At 33.2% G+C, this 20,594-nt stretch overlaps 3 protein-coding genes across 4 annotated transcripts; 1 reads left to right on the forward strand and 2 right to left on the reverse strand.

Moving 5' to 3' along the window:
• Positions 1 to 4,277: 4,277 nt before the first annotated feature.
• On the forward strand, positions 4,278 to 7,322 carry LOC145058388 (uncharacterized). The gene is made up of 3 exons (XM_079006305.1): positions 4,278 to 4,563; positions 4,706 to 4,901; positions 5,103 to 7,322. Exons 1-3 carry the CDS (start codon positions 4,330 to 4,332, stop codon positions 5,699 to 5,701), a joined length of 1,029 nt encoding a protein of 342 aa, XP_078862431.1. The 5' UTR covers positions 4,278 to 4,329; the 3' UTR covers positions 5,702 to 7,322.
• LOC145058389 (uncharacterized) lies at positions 5,993 to 7,210 on the reverse strand. The gene is made up of 3 exons (XM_079006306.1): positions 7,055 to 7,210; positions 6,705 to 6,793; positions 5,993 to 6,398 (listed from the first exon to the last, which is right to left on the reverse strand). The coding sequence occupies exons 1-3, from the start codon at positions 7,208 to 7,210 to the stop codon at positions 5,993 to 5,995; spliced, it is 651 nt and encodes a 216-aa protein (XP_078862432.1).
• A 4,078-nt stretch (positions 7,323 to 11,400) lies between the features above and the next one.
• LOC145057815 (Rhomboid-related intramembrane serine protease family protein) lies at positions 11,401 to 13,430 on the reverse strand. Of its 2 annotated transcripts, none has more exons than XR_013686197.1 (7): positions 13,068 to 13,430; positions 12,586 to 12,710; positions 12,403 to 12,488; positions 12,276 to 12,316; positions 12,033 to 12,199; positions 11,763 to 11,956; positions 11,401 to 11,699 (listed from the first exon to the last, which is right to left on the reverse strand). XR_013686197.1 is itself a non-coding variant. In XM_079005716.1 (7 exons), the coding sequence occupies exons 1-7, from the start codon at positions 13,279 to 13,281 to the stop codon at positions 11,535 to 11,537; spliced, it is 861 nt and encodes a 286-aa protein (XP_078861842.1). In that variant the 5' UTR covers positions 13,282 to 13,430; the 3' UTR covers positions 11,401 to 11,534. The 2 variants fall into 2 exon arrangements, 1 of the variants encoding a protein (XP_078861842.1); XM_079005716.1 differs by having other exon boundaries at positions 11,894 to 11,956.
• Positions 13,431 to 20,594: the final 7,164 nt, after the last annotated feature.

Genomic DNA, 20,594 nt, shown 5'->3' on the forward strand with positions numbered 1-20,594 from the left:
GCAATATGAAACAAATGCAATTATAAATAGAAAATATTGTATCTCTACTGATCAAAATTCATAGTTTAACCTTTTAAATTCATAGTTCAACTTTTTGAATTCATAGTCAAACCAATTCATTTCATAGTCAAATTTCACTGACCGACATGACAATACTACAGAATGTACTTGTCTGCATTTCATAGTTCAACTTTTTGAATTCATAGTCAAACCAGTTCATTTCATAGTCAAATTTCACTGACCGACATGACAATACTACAGAATGTACTTGTCTGCATTTCATAGTTCAACTTTTTGAATTCATAGTCAAACCAGTTCATTTCATAGTCAAATTTCACTGACCGACATGACAATACTACAGAATGTACTTGTCTGCATTTCATAGTTCAACTTTTTGAATTCATAGTCAAACCAGTTCATTTCATAGCAAAAAAGAATTGTCTGTAATATGATTTCTTCTATAAATGGGTGTCACTCATTATGAAAAATTTAACTGAGAAAGTAACTCCGATTTAAAAGAAAAAGAAGGCTAATGGCATACTGCAATTGCGGAGGAGAACGTATCGTTAGGATTTCGGGTACAGCTAAAAACCCAGGAAGATTGTTTTACGCCTGCCCATATTTGGTATCATGTTGTTAACGTCATTCAAATTTAAACCCTCGTGTTTACATCACAAAAATTTATTTTCTTACTGTGAATATTAAATTTAACAGGGACCAAAATGCGGGTTTATCAGTTGGGTTGATGAAGAGAAGGACCAATCTTCTATGGTAATAGCTAAAGTAGCTAACTCTAATAAGCTCTTTCAATCAGAAAATAAGAAGTTAAAGATAGCGTTGGTTTGTAGTTGGGTGTTGTTCTTGGCAGTTCTTGTTTACAAGTTGTAAGCTTTTCAATATTGTTTTTATGGTTTTGAAGTTGTTAGGTCAATAAATTGTTGTATTTGTAATGTTAAAACAAATGTTGTAGTCGTTCTTATGTTGTATGTATTGATAAGTAATTAGTAGGTCATTAATTTGTTGTAATTGTCGTAACGTTATATTTTTTGCCATCCGTTGAGTAAACTGTAAAAATAAACTAATAATGAAATCCAACATTAATTTATATATACATTTATATAATCCAACTACATAGGACCAAGACTAGACCCCCAAATAATTTTTGCCATCCGTAGACGGAACTCTAAAGTTGCATTCTTTGGGTCAATAAGAACACATATTGGTTGACCTGAAACCAATTGCTCCATAAACATACAAAGAAAAACACCACAATCTCCCAAATGACTACTTTGTTGGGGAACATTTTCTTCATAAATGAATTGCATATTCAATGGAATCCTTGGGATGTTCCTCCGGGCCCAATACTTAATCTTGTCCAAATTATTTGCCACCCGACGTTCAAATTTGGAAAAGATTCCTTCAGATTTGAATTTTTCATAAGCCCCTCTACCAAGACTGTCATAAATATGCACTTCCATTGACGTTAATCGTAGTTCCCCAAAAACCTCTGTAGGTTGTCGGTTCATAAACACATGCTGCTCCAGTGCATGTAGCCGTTTCAACACCTCGTCTAGCTTGTGTTTCCCACTGCCCCGACCTCTACCATGAGAGCGGCCACTGGACAACATACTAGACGAAGATTCGTCTTGTCTCCTAAAATGGTCCCGTACTGGGGATGGAACTGCTTTCCCTTCACCATATACATACTCTTGAAATGACATATAATAAGAAGATGTCATCTCACCATCACCCGGTAACATGTTTTGTCTTGGTGGTAGCCCCTCCTAAAAAATTAAACATATTAAAAATGCATATAAAAGTATAATAATCAAGTTTATTAATAATAAACAAAATATTTTTAAACCTACATCTTTGACCAAATCTTGTTCACGTCAACCCATTTCAAATTTTTTGTTCCACTCCATCGTTTCATCCGAGGCAAGTTTTTATTTTTTTCTCGATGCAAATCCACATGCACGAACAGCCGGAATCATCTCATATATCCATATCTACAATTTTTTACAATTACAGTAATAAAAGTTAAAATTAAAATAAAAACATAACAATAAAACAATTTAAATATAAGAAAATTTTTATACCCTTATTAGAGCCGTAAATCCTGAGACGGAGTACTTTAAAGTTTGACCACGCTCAGAAAGTGATAAATAATGATATATTTTGTTCCATGTATCCTCAAGGTCAACATAAGTAAAATCCCAAAGATAGCTACCCCAAACGAAGCTAACAAAACAAAAAAACAAAATTGATTATTATATAAATTATAACTTTAATAAAATAGAACTTTTAACGTAAACAAAATATACCTGTTCCAGAGATCCAAATTCTCAGCAAAAAAAAACCAATCTTGTGGCACCCGATCATTAACTTCTTTACCCAAAAAACCTTCACACAAAACGTATATCAAACATACTCTAACTGCATCAACGTCGTCAAGTGCTAGGAATGTTTGATTTAAAATTAAACGTTTCAGGTCGCCGATTTTCACCGAACTATTAGTATGGTCCGGAAATAGCCGTTCACGCAATAAACATCTTTTTTTACTGCTTATTAATTTTTCCGACCCTTTTCTCCCAATGTTTTTTGGATACTCCCCAAAATTGAAGCCGATAATCAAACAAAACTCTTCCGGCCCATAAACCATTTTCGTATTGCCTACTCGAAAATATAAACGTTTTATTCCATCTGGAGATAAAACAGGGTCCGGCCGGATCTGATGAAGGAACATTTTATGAAACAATAATGCGTCCCCTTGTAAACGAGGGACATCAATAAAATAACCAAAGACGGTATCTCTGAAAATAGCACGTCGGGCATCATCTAAAACTTCAAATACTTCCCATATGTTACCGCTAGAGCCTTTTAAGTTCGCAAAGGCTTTCGTATTCATTAAACTAAAATCATGCTGCAAAAAAACACAAAAACAAATTAGATAACTAAAAAATATTTTTTTTTAAAATATATGATTACGAACTGCAAATACAGTTTCTTAATTACTAATATATATATTTCCGATAAAAAACAATAACATACACATATATAAACAATTTTCCAAGTTATACAACAAATATATTTACGATAGAAAACAATATCATACATAATTATATAAACATTTTATTAAACAAATTTTCAACTTAAACGACAAATATATCAACGACAAATTTTCAACTTAAACAAATTTTCAACTTAAACGACAAATATATAAACAATTTTTATCTTTCTAATTAAAACTAACATTTTATAACCATATAAACAAAAAAATTTAAAAATAAAACGACAACCAAATTAACAATTTTGCAAGTTATATGACAACTTTATACAAAATTTCAACTTACACGACAAATACAAACAATTTCTAACAATATATATACGACAAATTTTCAACTTATACAAATGTTATACTTATACGACAAACACAAACAATTTCTAACAATATATATACGACAAATTTTCAACTTATACAAATGTTATACTTATACGACAAACACAAACAATTTCTAACAATATATATACGACAAATTTTCAACTTATACAAATGTTATACTTATACGACAAATATATATACAAACGACTATTTTGCACTTTATATAAACAATTATACGATAAGAATATACAAGATTTCAGGTTATACAACAACTAAAAAAACAACAAAAATAACAAATTGTAAACATTATCTACTTGTCTCTACTTGTCTCTACTTGCATTTAAACTTCAAGTACACTAAAAAAATATTAAAACTATCAAACACAACAAAATTACCCTTTTTTAACACTAAATAATACAACAAATGATAAAATAAAGAGATTGTTGACATTAAAAGAGTTAAAATCTAACCATATTTGCGGGATTGTTGACATAATCCTCCATTTTCTTCAAAAACTAGCCAAAATTCCGAGAGAAGCCCAAAGTTAGAGAGAGTTTTTGTGTAGAGAAGGGTGAAAAATGGAGAAAAAAAAACATTTTTATACTCAAAATCGAGGGCATTTCGCAGATGAGAGCCATTTCGTAGATGGACCTTCTCATCTGCGAAAGTACAAGTACCTAAAGCACAGGTGCTTGTACTTTTGCAGATGAGAATGTCATTTCGCAGATGGGACCTTCTCATCTGCGAAATGGGTGGCTATTTTTGTAATTTCGATTTTTTTTGGCTATTTTTCTAATGCAATCAGTGTAAATGGTTATTTTTGTCATTTTCTCTATTTTAAATATCTAAAATAAAGTGCTTTGCTAATAGGAATAGAATTTATATCACTGGAAAGGTTTGCAAATAGGTCCATCACATCAACCAAGAGCCGCAAAAAAGCTTCACAAATGGTGGGAGTGCGAGTGAATGGTTTATCATCTGCCAAAAGGCTGTACCAGACGATTCTGTATCAATCCTCACGAACAATTGCATCCAATATATTGATTCAGGAGCCAGTTTCTCGAATCAAGACAAACCTTGATTCAGAAATGGTGGGAAAATCAGGCATCGAAAACCTCGACCTTTCATGGGATTCGCTCCTGACCTCTATTTATTCTTCCTCCCCTCACAAAGCTCAGCTCGTAAGAATTCTTTTCCTAACCCTAATCGTCTCGTTATATTGTCTGAAGTTGTAATTAATTAGAAATTAAGTATGCTTCAGATAGTGAAAGTTAAAATCAAACTACTTGTTGCTAATCCAAAACCTATTATTTACTTAGACAGGTTCTTGAATGGGGATTACAGAAGTTGCAAAAAGAAAACGAGAAAAACCATGATATTTACTTGGAATTAATCCATCTCTGTGGGAAGATCCAAAACACACAAACAGCAATGCGTGTTTTCACTTTAATGGAGAATCAAGGTCTAAAGCCAACTTCCATCATTCTCAACGCCCTAATTTCTGCTCACTTATCTTCAGGTAATGTCATCACTGCACTTAGCATATTTCAGCTAATGCAAAACTCAGAGGACTATAAACAACCTACTTCTCACACATACAATTTGTTCATTTCGGGATTTGCAAACATGGGAAACAGTAAGGCAATGGTGGCATGGTATGAAGCCAAAATGGCCTCTGGGTTTTCAGCTGATTTAGATACTTATGAGACTATCATTTTAGGTTGCATAAAGTTAAAAAGATTCGAAGATGCTGATAGATTTTACAGAGACATGTTAGTAGCAGAATTCAAGCCTAACACATCAATACTACATAATATGCTTGTGGGGTTATGTGAACGAAAAGATTTGGTTAAAATCAGAGGGTTTATGCAGAGTATATTGGATCATAAATGGGAGATTAACATGTGTATGGCTGATAAGCTTGTGGGGTTTTATTGTGAGTTAGAATTAGTGAAAGAATTGGAGTGGGTGGTAGAGAAGATTAGGAATACGAATCTCGATTTTGATGTTGTTTCTCAATTTCACAATGGTTTGATTAGGGTTTATGCTAAATTGGATAGATTGGATGATTTGGAGTATTGTATTGGGAGGATGTTGAAAGAAGGAGTGTCTTTTAGGTCACATAAAGATGTGGAAATGGTGGTGTGTTGTTATTTTCGTGGGGATGCTTATGATAGATTAGAGGTGTTTTTGGAGTTTATAAAGGATTCACATAAACTTGCAAGATCCACTTATGAGTTATTGGTTGCTGGTTATCGTAGAGGTGGATTATATGAAAAAGTTGATTTTTTGATTAAAGATTTGGATAATGTTTGTTGATGAAGGAAAAATCCCATTGCTATATCTTTGAGGTTCATAATCTTTTACTTTCTACCACATAGTTTGTATGAACTATGAACATTGACATTTCCTTAATTCAAGAAAAATGAGAAAGATATTAGAAGAATGCACTATATATATACAATCAATCATACAAAAAAAAAATCAGAAAATAACATCCTTATCATGCCTTCAAACACAAGCCTTAGCATACAAAATCAGTCAAGACTATCGAGTCACGAAGGTTGGATAAGAATCAGTAGTGAGTCAACTCGGGAAAGAAAAAAAAATTCATCCATCTCGACTTTTTTGTTCTTTAAAAGAAAAAGTCTTGAACCATTGTTTCCAAGCAGCATCTTGTTGTTGTTCAAGCCATGAAAGGAAACAGCTATCCAACAAGCAGAAAAGATTGACATATAAAAGTTGGTATCTCACGGGTATAAACCGGAAATTGCCCACTTGAACAATGGGCCATATCCCGCCTTCTACAATTAAGGCTGGTAAAAAATCGCGTTTCACTTCTTCTTTCACTTGATTTACATTTTTACCGGATGCAAAACCCATGTAAGTAAAAAATACAAATAAATCAACCGGACCGAATATGATCCCATCTAGGGCTACTTTCATGGCAACAAATCGCATCGATTTTGGTGGGTAATTGAATCTACACTTTAGAAAACGATCTAAGCCTTCGTACCTACAAAAGCAATCTCATAACATCAGTTCAATGCAACCCAAACACAGTATAACAATAGCAACAAATACCCAATTTCTACAAGGGGGATTGATGTGTTAAAAACTTAATCTGGACAATTATGCATGTATGTTTATTTCTAACTTATTCTGGACCGAATGACTTACCGGGTTAAGCTAAAAAAATTCTGGCTTAATGTATTAAGACGTTAACTTCTCTCTCGTTCAAATTGATGAATATTGTGATATTTGTTATGTGGAATGTAAGGGTAAAGTGGTTGAAAAAGATGCAAAATAAGAAAAAACTAACCAGAAGTGACCAATTGGGCCAACAAACGCCATACCAAAAATGCTTGTGGTAACAACTCGTCTCCAATTGATATGTATATTATCTTCATCCTGTTGAGTAAAGGATATATCATCATACATGTTAATCAAACGAAAAGTCATCCAATAAAAACAGATAAATGGTGACAAAGATAGATAGGTATCGGATGACGGGATGAGATGAAATTTAAAACCATCCAACAAACAAAAGATTATCTTCGCAAATAAAAGAAATAATCGCAAAGAACAGGAACAAGAAGACGAAGAACAGCAGAAACATGAAGGGAAATATGGAATTGTTAGAATTGGAGAAGAATGATGGGGGAAACTTACGGAAAGGAAAAGGTTTTTTTTCTTAACAGCGGTGGCGCGTGTAACAGCCTGAGCGGCGAGATCACCAAGTCCCCAAATTAAACCGGAGCTGATAACCTGTGTTTTCACCGGGTGAACAGCTAAACAATTTGTATACCATCGCCAAATCTTCAACATTTCATTAAACTTTCTTGTTGAAGGTGGTGGGATTGGTTGTTTATGTGGTAAATTGAATTGAAATTGCAATAATGTATGAATAATAATAATAGTATGAGAGAATATTCGATGATGGATACAAGTTTTCTTCAATTGATAATCGAATTATGTTGAGGAGACAGACGGAAACGAGCCTTTCTTCTCGCCATGATAATGTTGATATTGTTTTGGATTGTGTGAATCTATACGGGGTTTGGAATCAGAAATTTGAAACCTCTGCTAATTATGTTGGTTGAGATTCAATCTAGGCAGCCGTGGGATTGTGATTTGATTTGTGCATGAAGCCCATCATTACCCTTTTTCTTTTATGATAACCCGACCCGAAATTACAATCACATTATGTAATCGTATAAAAAGCAATGTTTTAAAAACTAGTTTGAACTAGCCGGTTGGACCGGAAACCGGGAAAGAGAACGGTTCAACTATTATCGGTTTTACGTCGATTTCTGAACCGGATTAAACCGACAAGTTTTTAGAAAAACCCGATTGAACCTGTCAAAATAAATCGGTTGAACCGGTTAAACCAAATAAATACATATACAAAAGAATCATTTACATAATAAACTTTGGTAATTTTTTTCAAATCTATTTAGTTTTCTCTACATAAAAACATATGGTAATATTATAAAGTTTTTTGATGTGTTTGTATTCATCTAAAACTATATTTTGTTTCGTTATTATATTTTATTTTCTTTTTGACGTATATGTATTGATGTAAAACACTAAAACTTATGCTTGTATGTTATTTTGATGTATTTGGATTGATCTACAACTTATTTTTATGTATATTTTTAATGTTTGAATTATTTAACGTCAAATTCATGATTTATATTTGTATATATGTATAGAAAAATAAGAAAAAAAATGAAAATTATAGAAACCGGTTGATCCGACGGTCAAACCGGTTAAACTGGTTGAACCGGAAACCGGTCACCATACCTGTTCAATTAAAAAAATCGTTTTTTTAAACATTGATAAAAAAGTTTACTTTACAAAGTCATGTCTTAAGTATAATTTTGTATTCGAGTTATATAATTAATATTAAATTCTTGTTCGAGCATTTTTGAATAATATTGTACATTCTAATTACTTAAAAAAAAAAATTAAGGCTACACGGAGTGGTTGTGTAATGCCCTCCGTAAGATGAGGTGGCGTAGGTTGACTTACGTTACGTTACAAGGGAGACAGAAAGAGGCAACAATCTTTTTTTCTTACCATTGAAAAAAAAAACTTTTTCTTAAACTATCTAATATTTACCTATAAATACCATCTTATTTCATACACATTTTTATATAACATTCACCAATTCTTTCTCTTTAAACACACTATTTCTCATTCACCAAAAATTAAAAAATGAATCAAAATCCAAACACTCCATACAACCATTTCACCCACCGTTACATACATACTCAACACAACACCTTGCAAATACTCATATTTCGAATCACCAATCGAAGAGTTCGTGAACATGCTAGTTCCAACAACCTCACTTATTCCACAACCACCTATTTTCCAACAAAACTACTTCCAACAATTAGACCATTACCAAATATCACACCAATTCCAACAATTTCAACAACCTCAAACCTAATCTTCCAACCAACCACATTACCAACTCCAATCTCCTTATAATAATGACATCAAAAAGGTGTTGGAAACTGAACCACCAAAATCTTAAAGAAGAAAAAATAAAGAAAAGGGGAAAAGGGGCAAAAATATTGGACCGAAGATGAGGAAGCGACGCTTTCAAAATCTTGGATTTCAATATCTTTATATGGGAAGACACGTAACGATCAAACCGGGACAACATTTAGAACCGTGTTCTAGCACACTTCCATTTGCAAATTTGAAATGGTGAATACCAGAGTTACAATTACAATGGTGTAAACGACAACTAGCTCGAGCTAAGAGCTACTTTCACAAGTTTTAATGAAATCTTCCCTAACCTCACAAACATCGACGAAATGGGTGTAACGAATTTGACCTTTTAAGCACTGCTCTTCAACAATACAAAACCACCCATGTTGGTAGACCCTTTAGCCATAAAAACGTGGTGTATTATGCAAGATGATCTAAAGTGGGTACTTGATTCGAGCTCGCTTAGTTAATCACAATCCATTGGCTCTGACAAACAACAACAGAGAACTTTGGAGTTGGACGTGGGTTTTGGATTTGACCTCAATGATGATGATGACGAGGAGCCACAAGAAGTCACCCTTCGACACCCATTGGAAGGGACAAAGCTAAACTGAGAACATCATCATCGACAAGGAACAAAGGAAAAAATGTCACTAAAACGAATATCATGCAAGTGCGTTCGCAAAAACTTGACAATCATCTTATCTATCTCAAAAAAATAATAATAATAGGAGTTGGAAAATTCAACTCGAGAAGAGAAACAAATGCTTAACGACTTTAAATTTATAAACATCTCCACCATCCAGATCTTCCACTTGATCAACTCAGTCTTTTTAAAAAGCTTCAACGCAAAATGAAAGACAAATATAAGGATTATATTTTTTAGGTTTTAATGTAATTTTTAATTTTAGCATAACATTTTTTTAGTATTTTTTTTAGTTTTTTAATGTAATTTTTTATTTTCAATTTTAGTAATATAACTTTTATTTGATGTAATGAAAATTTTATTTTGTTTCGAAAAAGGTTGTATTTTTATTAATTTTGTGTATTTAAAATAAATAATTAAATTAATGTATATAGATGATGACAATGATGAGTATTTCCTATAGTTAGTAAGAATATAATAAAGATGTAGTGAAACTGATGTGACATATTTTTTAAGTAAACAATTAGGTTAGAGAGACCGATATCATCCCTAACACTTTGTTACATCACTTTTTTTTACTACCATATTAGTTTTTTTGTCTATCATCTCACTAACACCTAATTCTTAGTATTTCATAGAGAGTTATAACATTCCTAGCAATCATTTTTTTTTCAAATTTAATTAAGTTATATTTTTTTTAATTATTACATAAATTCTAGTGTTTTAAAGACAAACACTTAATATTTTATGTGTGTGAAATATTAAGAGTGTAGTTTAATTTATAATGGTTGATAAAAATTTGAAATTTTGATTTTTTTTAGGGTAAAATTTCTTTTTTGAATTTGGTCAAATGTGAAGTAATGAATCCGATCAATGGTCAATCCACCAATCACAACAAATCTCTCTCTCTCTCTCTCTCATAGTGGCTCCCTAGCGAGAGCCAAGGGGAGGTGTTCAGCGAGCCTAATGACCCCTTAACGAGCTCCATAGCACCTACACTCCGCCTAACCTTAGTGGACCACTCCTTAAGTTAAACCCAGTATGGACAATTTCATGCATAGAAGCTGACGTGGAGGGAGGTTCCGAAGTTTTAGTGGTTGTCTTGTGGAGTGAAGGTTTCCACTAGCCTTCACGGAATCTCTCTCTCTCTCTCTCTCTCTCTCTCTCTCTCTCTCTCTCTCTCTCTCTCTCTCTCTCTCTTCTTCACTAGCGGCCACAATTTCCATACCCTTGTGAAATGGTTAACTGATGATGACTTGCTTTTCACCGTGAGGATATCGAGTGACCTTATATCCTAAGAATCAGGTTTGAATAATCATACTATTTTTCTTAGTACTATGCGTGCATCTCTAAAGTAAAAACATGTGATATTCCAACTAGACAAATTTTTTTGAAGTTTAAACTGTGCAACTGAAAATCCTAAATAAATTTAACTCCGCAACAATTCATGAACAATATCCAATCAAAAACCACCTACAAAAGCAAAAATATAATATACTAAATTACATGCTAACATGATAGATCTCTAAAAGATTTCTCTCCAAGGCAATCCACTCTAATCCTTGCTACATGAGACAATCGAAAAAAAAAAATGTTTTCCTGGAAGCCTTGTGAGGTATGTTTTGTTATTCACAATTATCAAGATATAAATATCACTAAAAGAAACCATGTAACAAACCACTGTCCTCGGAGGGACAGTGCTGTTAATCGGTGTGGATCCTCATTGATTTTGGTGGGGATCCCATTGATGGTAGCATGAGCAACTTAAAGGGCACCTATATACAGACCTTCTTTAAGATAACCTTTTTTTTTTGAGATACAGATGGATGATAAGTCAGTCGTTGGCTGGAGTAACCAAAATCCAAAATATGGAATGCTATGAAATCTATGCATTTAAACAGAAGCAAGTATGGTTTAATATGTAACAGAATTAGCAACAATTAACAAAACAGCAGAAATAGTTGAAATGGAATGGGTATTAATAATTATATCATGAAAGCATCATTTTTTATTATCATGGTCCACAGATTGAGAAGGAACTCTGCTGAGAAGCCACACCAAAGTCGCACCCACAAGAGCACCAGAAAGATGAGCAATATGATTTACATTCTGCATAGCACTATTACTGCTTGCAAAACTTGTTGAAGCTTGAGCTGCTTCCATCACCTGTCAATATATGCCCTGTTACTTTTTTACTTCATACATTAAAATAGCTTATATATAAGCTACCTTTTTAAAAAACTATTTGAAATAGCTTATTGATAAGCTTGTAGAGCTTTTCCAAAAAGTAGTTTCACTTTCTTGAAGATTTTTTAAACATTTCCCATTCATATATGATCACTATATCCAGATATGCATACCCTCTCAATAACAAATTGACCGAGTATAAGTACTTCAAGAATCTTCCTCCAGTCAAACGAGAGCTGCAATAAGTAAAAAAATTAATAATTAATTAATAAAGTGGTTGGATTTCAAAACTTTTAAAGAAAAAACATGTACCTTAACAAGAACACTAATTGCAAAAAGACCAAACACTGCACCAGAGGCACCAACAGAAACCGCATTTCTTGGAAGTATAAGCCAAGAAACAAGATTTGCTCCAGCACCCGTTAAGATATAAGAAAGCCACACTCCAAAACTTCCTTCTTCTTCTTCAACAAGCTTTCCTATTTGCCAAAAAGATTCAAACTATAAAACCCTAAAATAGACAATAAGGAAACATTAAAGAAATCTTTCCCTTACCAAATATATATAGGAAGAAAAGGTTGCTAGAGAGATGATTCCTGTAGTATAACATATTAAGATACAGAATAAGTAAACTTCTTGGATTAAATTTAAACCACATCAATAGTTTCGGTTTAGGCCTTACCAATCAGCATGACAGAAAGTTGAAGTCACAAACTGGTACCAAACAGGAAAATTGTGGTATAAATACAAAGCTTTAATCTCACGAACCTGGTTCAAAATATAAAAATTTTGAATCAATTCTCTATAGTTTAGATGCCAAGTATATGTATGAAACAACATTATAATAAGTTGATTCAGTTTGAACCTGAAATATGTGATCTGCTACATAGATTCCAATATTAAGTAGTAAAATCCAGAATATCCCATTCACTCTCTTCTCTGGCTTCCTCTTGTCGCTATATTTTCCAATCTCCAGCTGCGATATCATATCTAAAATTGTAATGAATCAGTTTAATAAGTCTTGTTTCATTCCACAAAAGAGCTACAGCTTAACTATAGGCTTCAATTTTATGATTTCTAACTTAAAAATTGGTATGAATTTCGATCTCAGTGGAGATGTATTGCTACCTACATTTAAGTTTAGGTGGATAATCTACTTAACTAGGTGTTTGATAAAACTCCTCAATAAGACAAAGCTAATCAACCAGAATACTTCGCCTCAATTCTTGGGAATTGGGTATTCATCATCTCACTATATAACTAAACAATTAAACCGAATTTAAGCTATAAGCATCAATCAGATATATGTAAACCTAAGCAGGACATTTTTACGCAACAAAGAATTACCGGAGTCTTGCATCTTGCACAACAGACGAGATCGAGGAATCGGATGAATGAGAAGAGGGCGGTTGAATCTGCCGAAACTTGGAGAAAGAGATTGAGGATTATAACTGAATTTGAAGGGTTGGCGATTAAGTATCATAGGCATTAGTTTACATGATGGTGAAAAAGATAAGGGTTTGGCGAAAAGCTGGTTACGTATAACTATTAACTCCGCCATTGTTGTCAGCTTAGTGCAGCTAAACAACCAACAGAAGAGAAACCCCGCCAATTGTACTTCTACACTTCCGGCTCTCAACGCACAAGGTTCGTGTATTCTCGGGCAACGAACACCGTTCTACAGTTATTGACTTGATAGAAAGGAAGAAAAGAAAAGACTATTCTCTTAAAAACAAATTAAGGGAGGAAAAGATGTGAAAATGAGGTTACATTTGAATTGATTTGTTTTATAAAATGGTTAATTTTAAAATTGAGTAAATAAACATTTAAAATGTTAAAAAAACAAGTGAATTAAAAATGATATAAGACAGAAATTAAAGTGTTCAAAAAATTCAAGTTTAGTGGGTGGGTCATGTTTTGAGTTAACGTCTTTCACAAAAATAAATAAATAAATAAATAAATAAATAAATAAATAAAATAAAATAAAAACTTATTGTTTATTAGTAGTTTATAAGCTAGTAATTTATGAAAAACGGATTTATTAGTTGTTTTCCACTAGAATAAACTATTTTTATTCAAATATTAACTTATGGATAAATTATACCAATCGTCCCTCGTGTATATGTCGAAACGCACGTTTAGTCCCTATTTTCAAAAATTAACTCGGACCGTCCCTCATATTATTTAAAGTTTCATGTTACGTCCCTGAAAGACGTTTTTGTTGCTAATTTAATCCGTGCCCAAACTAAAATGACTATAATACCCTTGTCTTTCTATTTTCCAATTAATTTGATATTTTTATTACTATTTTCATTTTTTTTTAAAAGGGCCCACTATACCAACCCTCCTCCTTCACTTTCCCCACCCTCCACCATTTTACTGATTGAAACACATACCTACACACACTCGATGAGAGAGAAAAATGAGACCCAACTCTTTTCTTTACTCTAAAACTCACCGGTGACCTCTACCTCCGGTCGTCTTCATCCGACGAGCATCACCTCATTACCACGCCCACTTAGTTCACTTTTAAACCAAAAGAGCCAACCACCGATCTATTTCTCTTTGTATCTCTCACATCTGTTGTCATCCACCTCCAATGATCTTTTACCTCTGGCGACCATCATCTCCCCAACGTCATCATCCTTTTAGCGACAATCATGAAACCCATCAAAAATCGAAGATCTTGCCTCAAAAATTTTATATCCGATTAGAGAGGAACCAATCTAAGAGTTTTAGAAATGGATTCAAAGAATGAGTAAAATGAAGTGGTGTTGGACGATTACCACCATAGGCATCGATGGTCCCGAGATTTAAGTTGCACCAAGTTCCTCGATTTGGTGGTGATGGACATCGGTTTCCTGCGACTCCTGCGACTCGTTAGTTCCGATTTGCAGGTTTAGGGTCCGATCTTTTAGGTTTTATTGATTCGATATTTAATTTGATTTGATGTGTGTATCAACTTGAAGGGGTTTGATGAAGTTCACATAAACAAAAATTGCAAAATTGATGTCCAGTCATTACAAAAGTGTGAGGGTGATAAGGATATTTGGGAAGAGAATGAATGAAGGAACGTGGTTGAAGGGAGTCAACAGATGTACACTGGGAGTGGTTTGATTTCTTTGAGTTTGTCGGAGAAGACGAAGGACGTGTGGAGGGAGGGAGGCTGTTTGCCGGAGATGAAAGAAGGAAGGGAAGGGTGAGAGGTGTGGTTGGTGCGGATATATTTTTTGTTAGGGTAAATTACACGAATCGTCCCTCGTCCAGGTGCCAAAAGGCATGTTCAGTCCCTATTTTAAAAAATTAACTCGGATCGTCCCTCGTTAGTTTTAAACTTACACGCTTCATCCCTCCGGATATAAAAAGACCATTTTGCCCTTATTTATTTCCTTTTTGATTTATTTTTTTAATTATTTGTTATTTATTAATTATATGTTGCTTTATTTATTATAAAATAATTATTATTTCCTTTTAAAAAAAGAAATAGCCACTAAATACGTTGATAACTCGTCTGGTTGCCCCCTCGCCCCTTTTCTTCTTCAGTGCATCTCATATCTACAGTTAACACCCCGCCGGCGACTTTTGCAACATCTCCGACCGACTCCATTATTCCGATCGTGAACCAACCAAATCAAAACCACCACTAATCGCCTCCCAAAAAACCCTATATTTTTTCGTTCGATAAACCTAGCAGCAACTACCAATCGACATAGCTGATTTCATCAGAATTCCAATCGGGGGTGTTGCAGATCCAGAAGGTGACAAGGTGTAGAAGGCGACAAGGTGTAGTACCTGAGTGAGGGTTTTCTTGAAGCACGTTGGGGACAGCATCAGTGTTATGATGGTTCGATTTCAACACATTCACCTCCGCTGAACAATACCTCTCTCCGTCTTCTTCTTTGATACTTTGAATCTAAAGCTCTGGTGCCGATTTTCATTTCCAATCTCATCTTTTTGAACGCTCCATCTTCGGCGAACAGGTGGTGACGAAGACGAAGGTTTTCAGTTGAACAAATGTAGACTCAACTGTGGAGCTTCGATTTTGACTGTAGAGATAGATGTTTTAAACGAAGATCTGTCGAAACCCTAACCGATGTTAATAGCGGCACACATGTGAGCCGGTGACGGTGAGGGTGGGCGTCGAAAGGAGCCTCTGTCAGATTTAGATTAAGAAAGAGGGTAGAGAAAGAGGTCGAAGACCATCGCAGGAGCCTCCGTTAGATCCCGTCGTTTCCGCCAGAGAAGACGAGCACTAGATTCCGATGAAAAGGCCCTAGAACAAAGACCACAACCACCCATCAGAAAGGGGTGAGGAATGTTCGTCAGAGGGTGGAGATAGTGGTGGTGGTCTGCAGTTTGTATGTTGTGTTTGGGTGCTTCTTTCCGATCAGTAACAATGAAGGGATGGATGGGTTGGGGAAAATGAAGGGGAGAGGGTTTATTTTATTTTTTTAATTGAAATTCATAATAAAAACATTAAATTAATTAAAAAAATAAAATATAAGGGTATTATGGTCATTTTAAATTAGGCATGGACTAAGTTTGCAACAAAATCGTCTTTCAGGGATGAAGCGTGTAAGGTTAAAACAAACAAGGGATGGTCCGAGTTAATTTTTGAAAATAGGGACTAAACACGCTTTCTGACATGTACACGAGGGACGAATGGTGTAATTTACCCTTTTTGTTAACTTATAAAGACAAAATTGCAAAAATGGTCCCTGTGGTATGCAATTTTTTGGGTTTTAGTCCAAACCACGAGTTTTTTGGATTCATGGTCCTTTTGAGCTAGTTTCGTTGCGTTTTTGGTCCCTCAGAAAATTGAAAAGACTAAAATGCCCTTCTGATACATTTTTTATGATTTTTTTCTATTTAATTGAAAGTTTTATTCATTATAATTATAGGGCCCACCTCTCTCTCTCTCTCTCTCTCTCTCGTTAGAACTCACTTCGAAGTTCTTTAATGGATCTAGCTTACAACTTACTTATGTCACCAGTGTTTGTTCGACATTCAACAACGAAGATGGTGAAAGATTATAAAAAAACCAGTAGATCGAACAAATAACAGATTTGAGAAGAAGAAACAAGATTTGGGTTTTCAATTTCTCTGGTGGACCTCATCAGATACAAAATTTGGGTTTTTCTGTGATTGAGTCAAAAGATGAATATATATAAAAGGATCCACCGTCCTTACTCCCTCTCACTTCCCAAAAAGATTTTTCATCGTCATCCTCTTCTTCATCATCGTTTCCCCCATCTTGGTGACTCCCCTGCTACTTATACCATCTAAACCCTCATCTACTCCACCACCATTAATCTCAAACATCACCATCATCTCGTTGAGTTAACTGAGGGAGATTAAACATCGTATATCAAGTGCTCGATGAAACGCCTAAGTGAACTAAGGTTTCTTTATAAATCAAAGTGACATACAGACTAAAGGTCCTTCGCTTCCTCCATTTTCTCTGTAAGTCAAAGTAAGTAGCAAAGATTTAAAACCTTTTTTATCCTGTATGATTCTCTCTCGTTCCTTGATTCTAATTGTGCCAGTGACGGTAATGATTGAGGTTCCGGTGGAAACCCACCTTCTTCCCCTTATTTGAACTAAATTGTAAGTCAAATCCAAAAGAAATTCATCTATTTCTCCATTTGAATCGACATAGGTATGAATATGGTGATTCAATATACGGTGATTAGAGTGTAGAGAAGATGAATGGTGGTGCTTAGTGATGCGAAGGCTGTGGGGAAACAGATATATTTTAGCAGTTTAAGAAAAGAAAAAAGAAATACAGAGAAACATAAATTGATCAAATCATCTTCATATGGTGAATCCATCTTCATTCGGGGCAAATCGGAGATGAAGACGGGGTTTAGATTAGGATTTAGACTTTGATTGAATTGGGCGTACCCATGCCTTCGTCCCTTAACTAGTTTGTGCTTACCCTCACACTCAAAAATCCCCAACATCAGGAGAAGGGGAAGAGGTCAGCAATGGTTTGTTTTATTGGTGTCAAGCAAGTGTCGGGTATTGAACCGACGTCACGAAATCATGTTAGCAACCACAATGGTTTTCTAGGTTTCAATGTGGTTTACAGGAAAGATGAAAAAAAGGTGGGTATCCGATGCTGATTTCTGGAGAGAGAGAGAGAGAGAGAGAGAGAGAGAGAGAGAGAGAGAGATGTGGGCCCAATTGTATATTTAATAATAATAATAATTTTAAACATTGAAAGAAAAATGAAAACTAAATTTATTAAGGGTATAATAGTCATTTTAGTTTGAACAGGGACCAAAATTGCAAGTAAACTAGCTCAAAAGGACCATAAATCCAAAAAACTCGGGGTTTGGACTAAAACCCCAAAAATTTGCATACCACAGGGACCATTTTTGCAATTTTGTCAATTATAAAAACTGATAAAAAAAATAAAAAAATATATATTAAAGGCAAATTAGTCTTTTTATGTCCACAGGGACTAAGAGTGTAAGGAAAAACAAATCTAGGATGATCCAAGTTAATTTTTAAAAATAGGGATAAACGTGCGTTTCGACATATGCACGAGGGACTAGTGGTGTAATTTACCCTTAACTTATTAACTTATAGCGTTGTGAAACCGCTAATAAATTAATAAATTATTTTAATTTATAATGAACTATTTTAAGAGAAAAAGACCAATCATTTTAATCTTATTTAGTCAAATTATCAAAATAGCCATCAATTTTGTGGTGAATTACTACAACAAATGCAAATCATAAAAAACGGGAAAAAAATTCCGCCATATGTAAAATCATAGGTTTTATTTGCAAATATGAGGGAAAAACAATTTTTTTTTAAAGCTTTTGGGTGTTTAAATCTTTCTTTTTGGATGTGTAAATAGTTTTTGAAAATTTATAACACAAAAAAATTTATTGTTTCCCATATATTGCAATAAAACCTCCTATTCGTAGTGAGGTATTTTGAATTTTTTAGATTTTTGTCTTAAATTAATGTTGTTTTTATGATTTTACATTTATCGTAGGAATTTGATAGCGTGGGATGACATCATGCAAAATGATGTCTATTTGATAAACTTTTTGATTTTTGCTTAAATCTTGGAAAATAGTAAATGAAATTAGCTTCTTTTGTCTTTTCTCTTATTTTAAATGCTAAAAAAAACCTTTCTGAAATAGAAAATTTGTTAAAAGGCAATGAATTATTTAAAATGTTCAAAAAAACATCATAGTGACATGGTATGTGTCATTTTGTTTTTTATGTCCATCCGTAAAATAAATAAAGAATAAAATTTATTACTATGGTTAGAGAGCTATTTGTTCAAATATGATTTGAAAGTTCATATATTTATAAAGTTACAAAGGGTATTTTTATGAAACTGACATTATAAGATATTAACATATAATTTTTTTACCTATTTGGGATTCGAAAAGGATTCAATAGTATACTAATCTAAAGAAAAGGTCGAAGATAATCTTTATCTAACTATTCAGGAGTGTAGCAATCCAAAGTATTTGAAATTATATAGCCATAATGAGATATGATCTTTGAAATTGTATTATATTGCTTGTTTCAAGTTCAACGCATGAGTTATGAATTATTTAATCTGTTTATTATTACACGAGAGATTGAAACAAACATAAAGACCAAATTTGTCGGATAATAAATCATAACAACTCGTATCATGCATTATGAATTTATAGGTAGAGAATTAACCGGGTTACCAATGGAAGAGAGAATGAAGTTTTATTTAGAGGATTAGTTTCACCGATGAGGGTATCAACATGCTTTGATGCCTAAAATGAGCAATTTTACAATTGTCATTATTATTTTCGACTTCACTATTATCCTTTACACCCCCTAAATACCCTTCTATTCCTTATTTCAAGATCAAGATAAAGAATTTCAAACGATATACTAGTTTTCTAACCATAGCAATATCTAACCTTTCAAATCATATTTAAATGGTACGATTTTCTAATCACAACAATATTTTTATTAACTAAAGTCATTTACAATATTATTGTCCCTCAAGACATGTAAAACGTGTTGTGTCGGACTCGGATGAGTTTGAAACATTAAATAGGTTGAAAAACCTTGACTCTTAACCTTGCTTAAATCTATGTCGGTTTAAAGTTTGCACCTTGTAAATTTGAGATGTTGTGCCGGTTTGAAACACTAAACATGTTAAAATAGTAGAAATTGATGATGTGGATAAAACTTGCATATAAAAGAAAATGGTCATTTTCGAGTTGAATTCTTGTTTAATTAAACAAACTAAGATTTCTTACCAAAATTCATTTATCTGCAAAAATTAGCATTAGCATGTTACATCATCTTTTTTGTCTGCTCACAATATTTATGAATACAAGGATCTTTAAGTTGAAACATTATCATATTAAGGAAAAAAAACAGCTTGGAATAAAGTACATAATTTTAAATATATTTTCCTATTTTGTAATAAAAAAATCATATAAATGTTACTTTACTAAAAGTGTTTTGTAAAATTCTATAACAATAAAAAATGGTACTCTTATTTTAGCAGATATTACAATCAAATAAGAATAATTATAAAAAAAAACAGATATCATTTCTTTTTTCAAAACACACTAATAAATAATATATATATATATATATATATATATATATATATATATATATATATATATATATATATATATATTATGTTAACTATATTTTTTTTCTTTTATTTTTTCTAAAAGAAACTCGAAAACATTGTTCACTATTGAAGGGTTTGGTCCAAGTAAAATGGGTGTGTTGATACTCAATCCAAAGTCCAAGCCCACGTCCCACAACAACGTTTGTCTCACTTAAAACAAATTTTGACTAATCTCGCTTTTTCTGTCTTAATATATTTTTAAATTAATCTTT

The sequence above is a fragment of the Lactuca serriola genome, chromosome 6 (genome assembly GCF_051521515.1).
Source record: "Lactuca serriola cultivar US96UC23 chromosome 6, Lser_US96UC23_V15, whole genome shotgun sequence".
Taxonomy (NCBI): domain Eukaryota; kingdom Viridiplantae; phylum Streptophyta; class Magnoliopsida; order Asterales; family Asteraceae; genus Lactuca; species Lactuca serriola.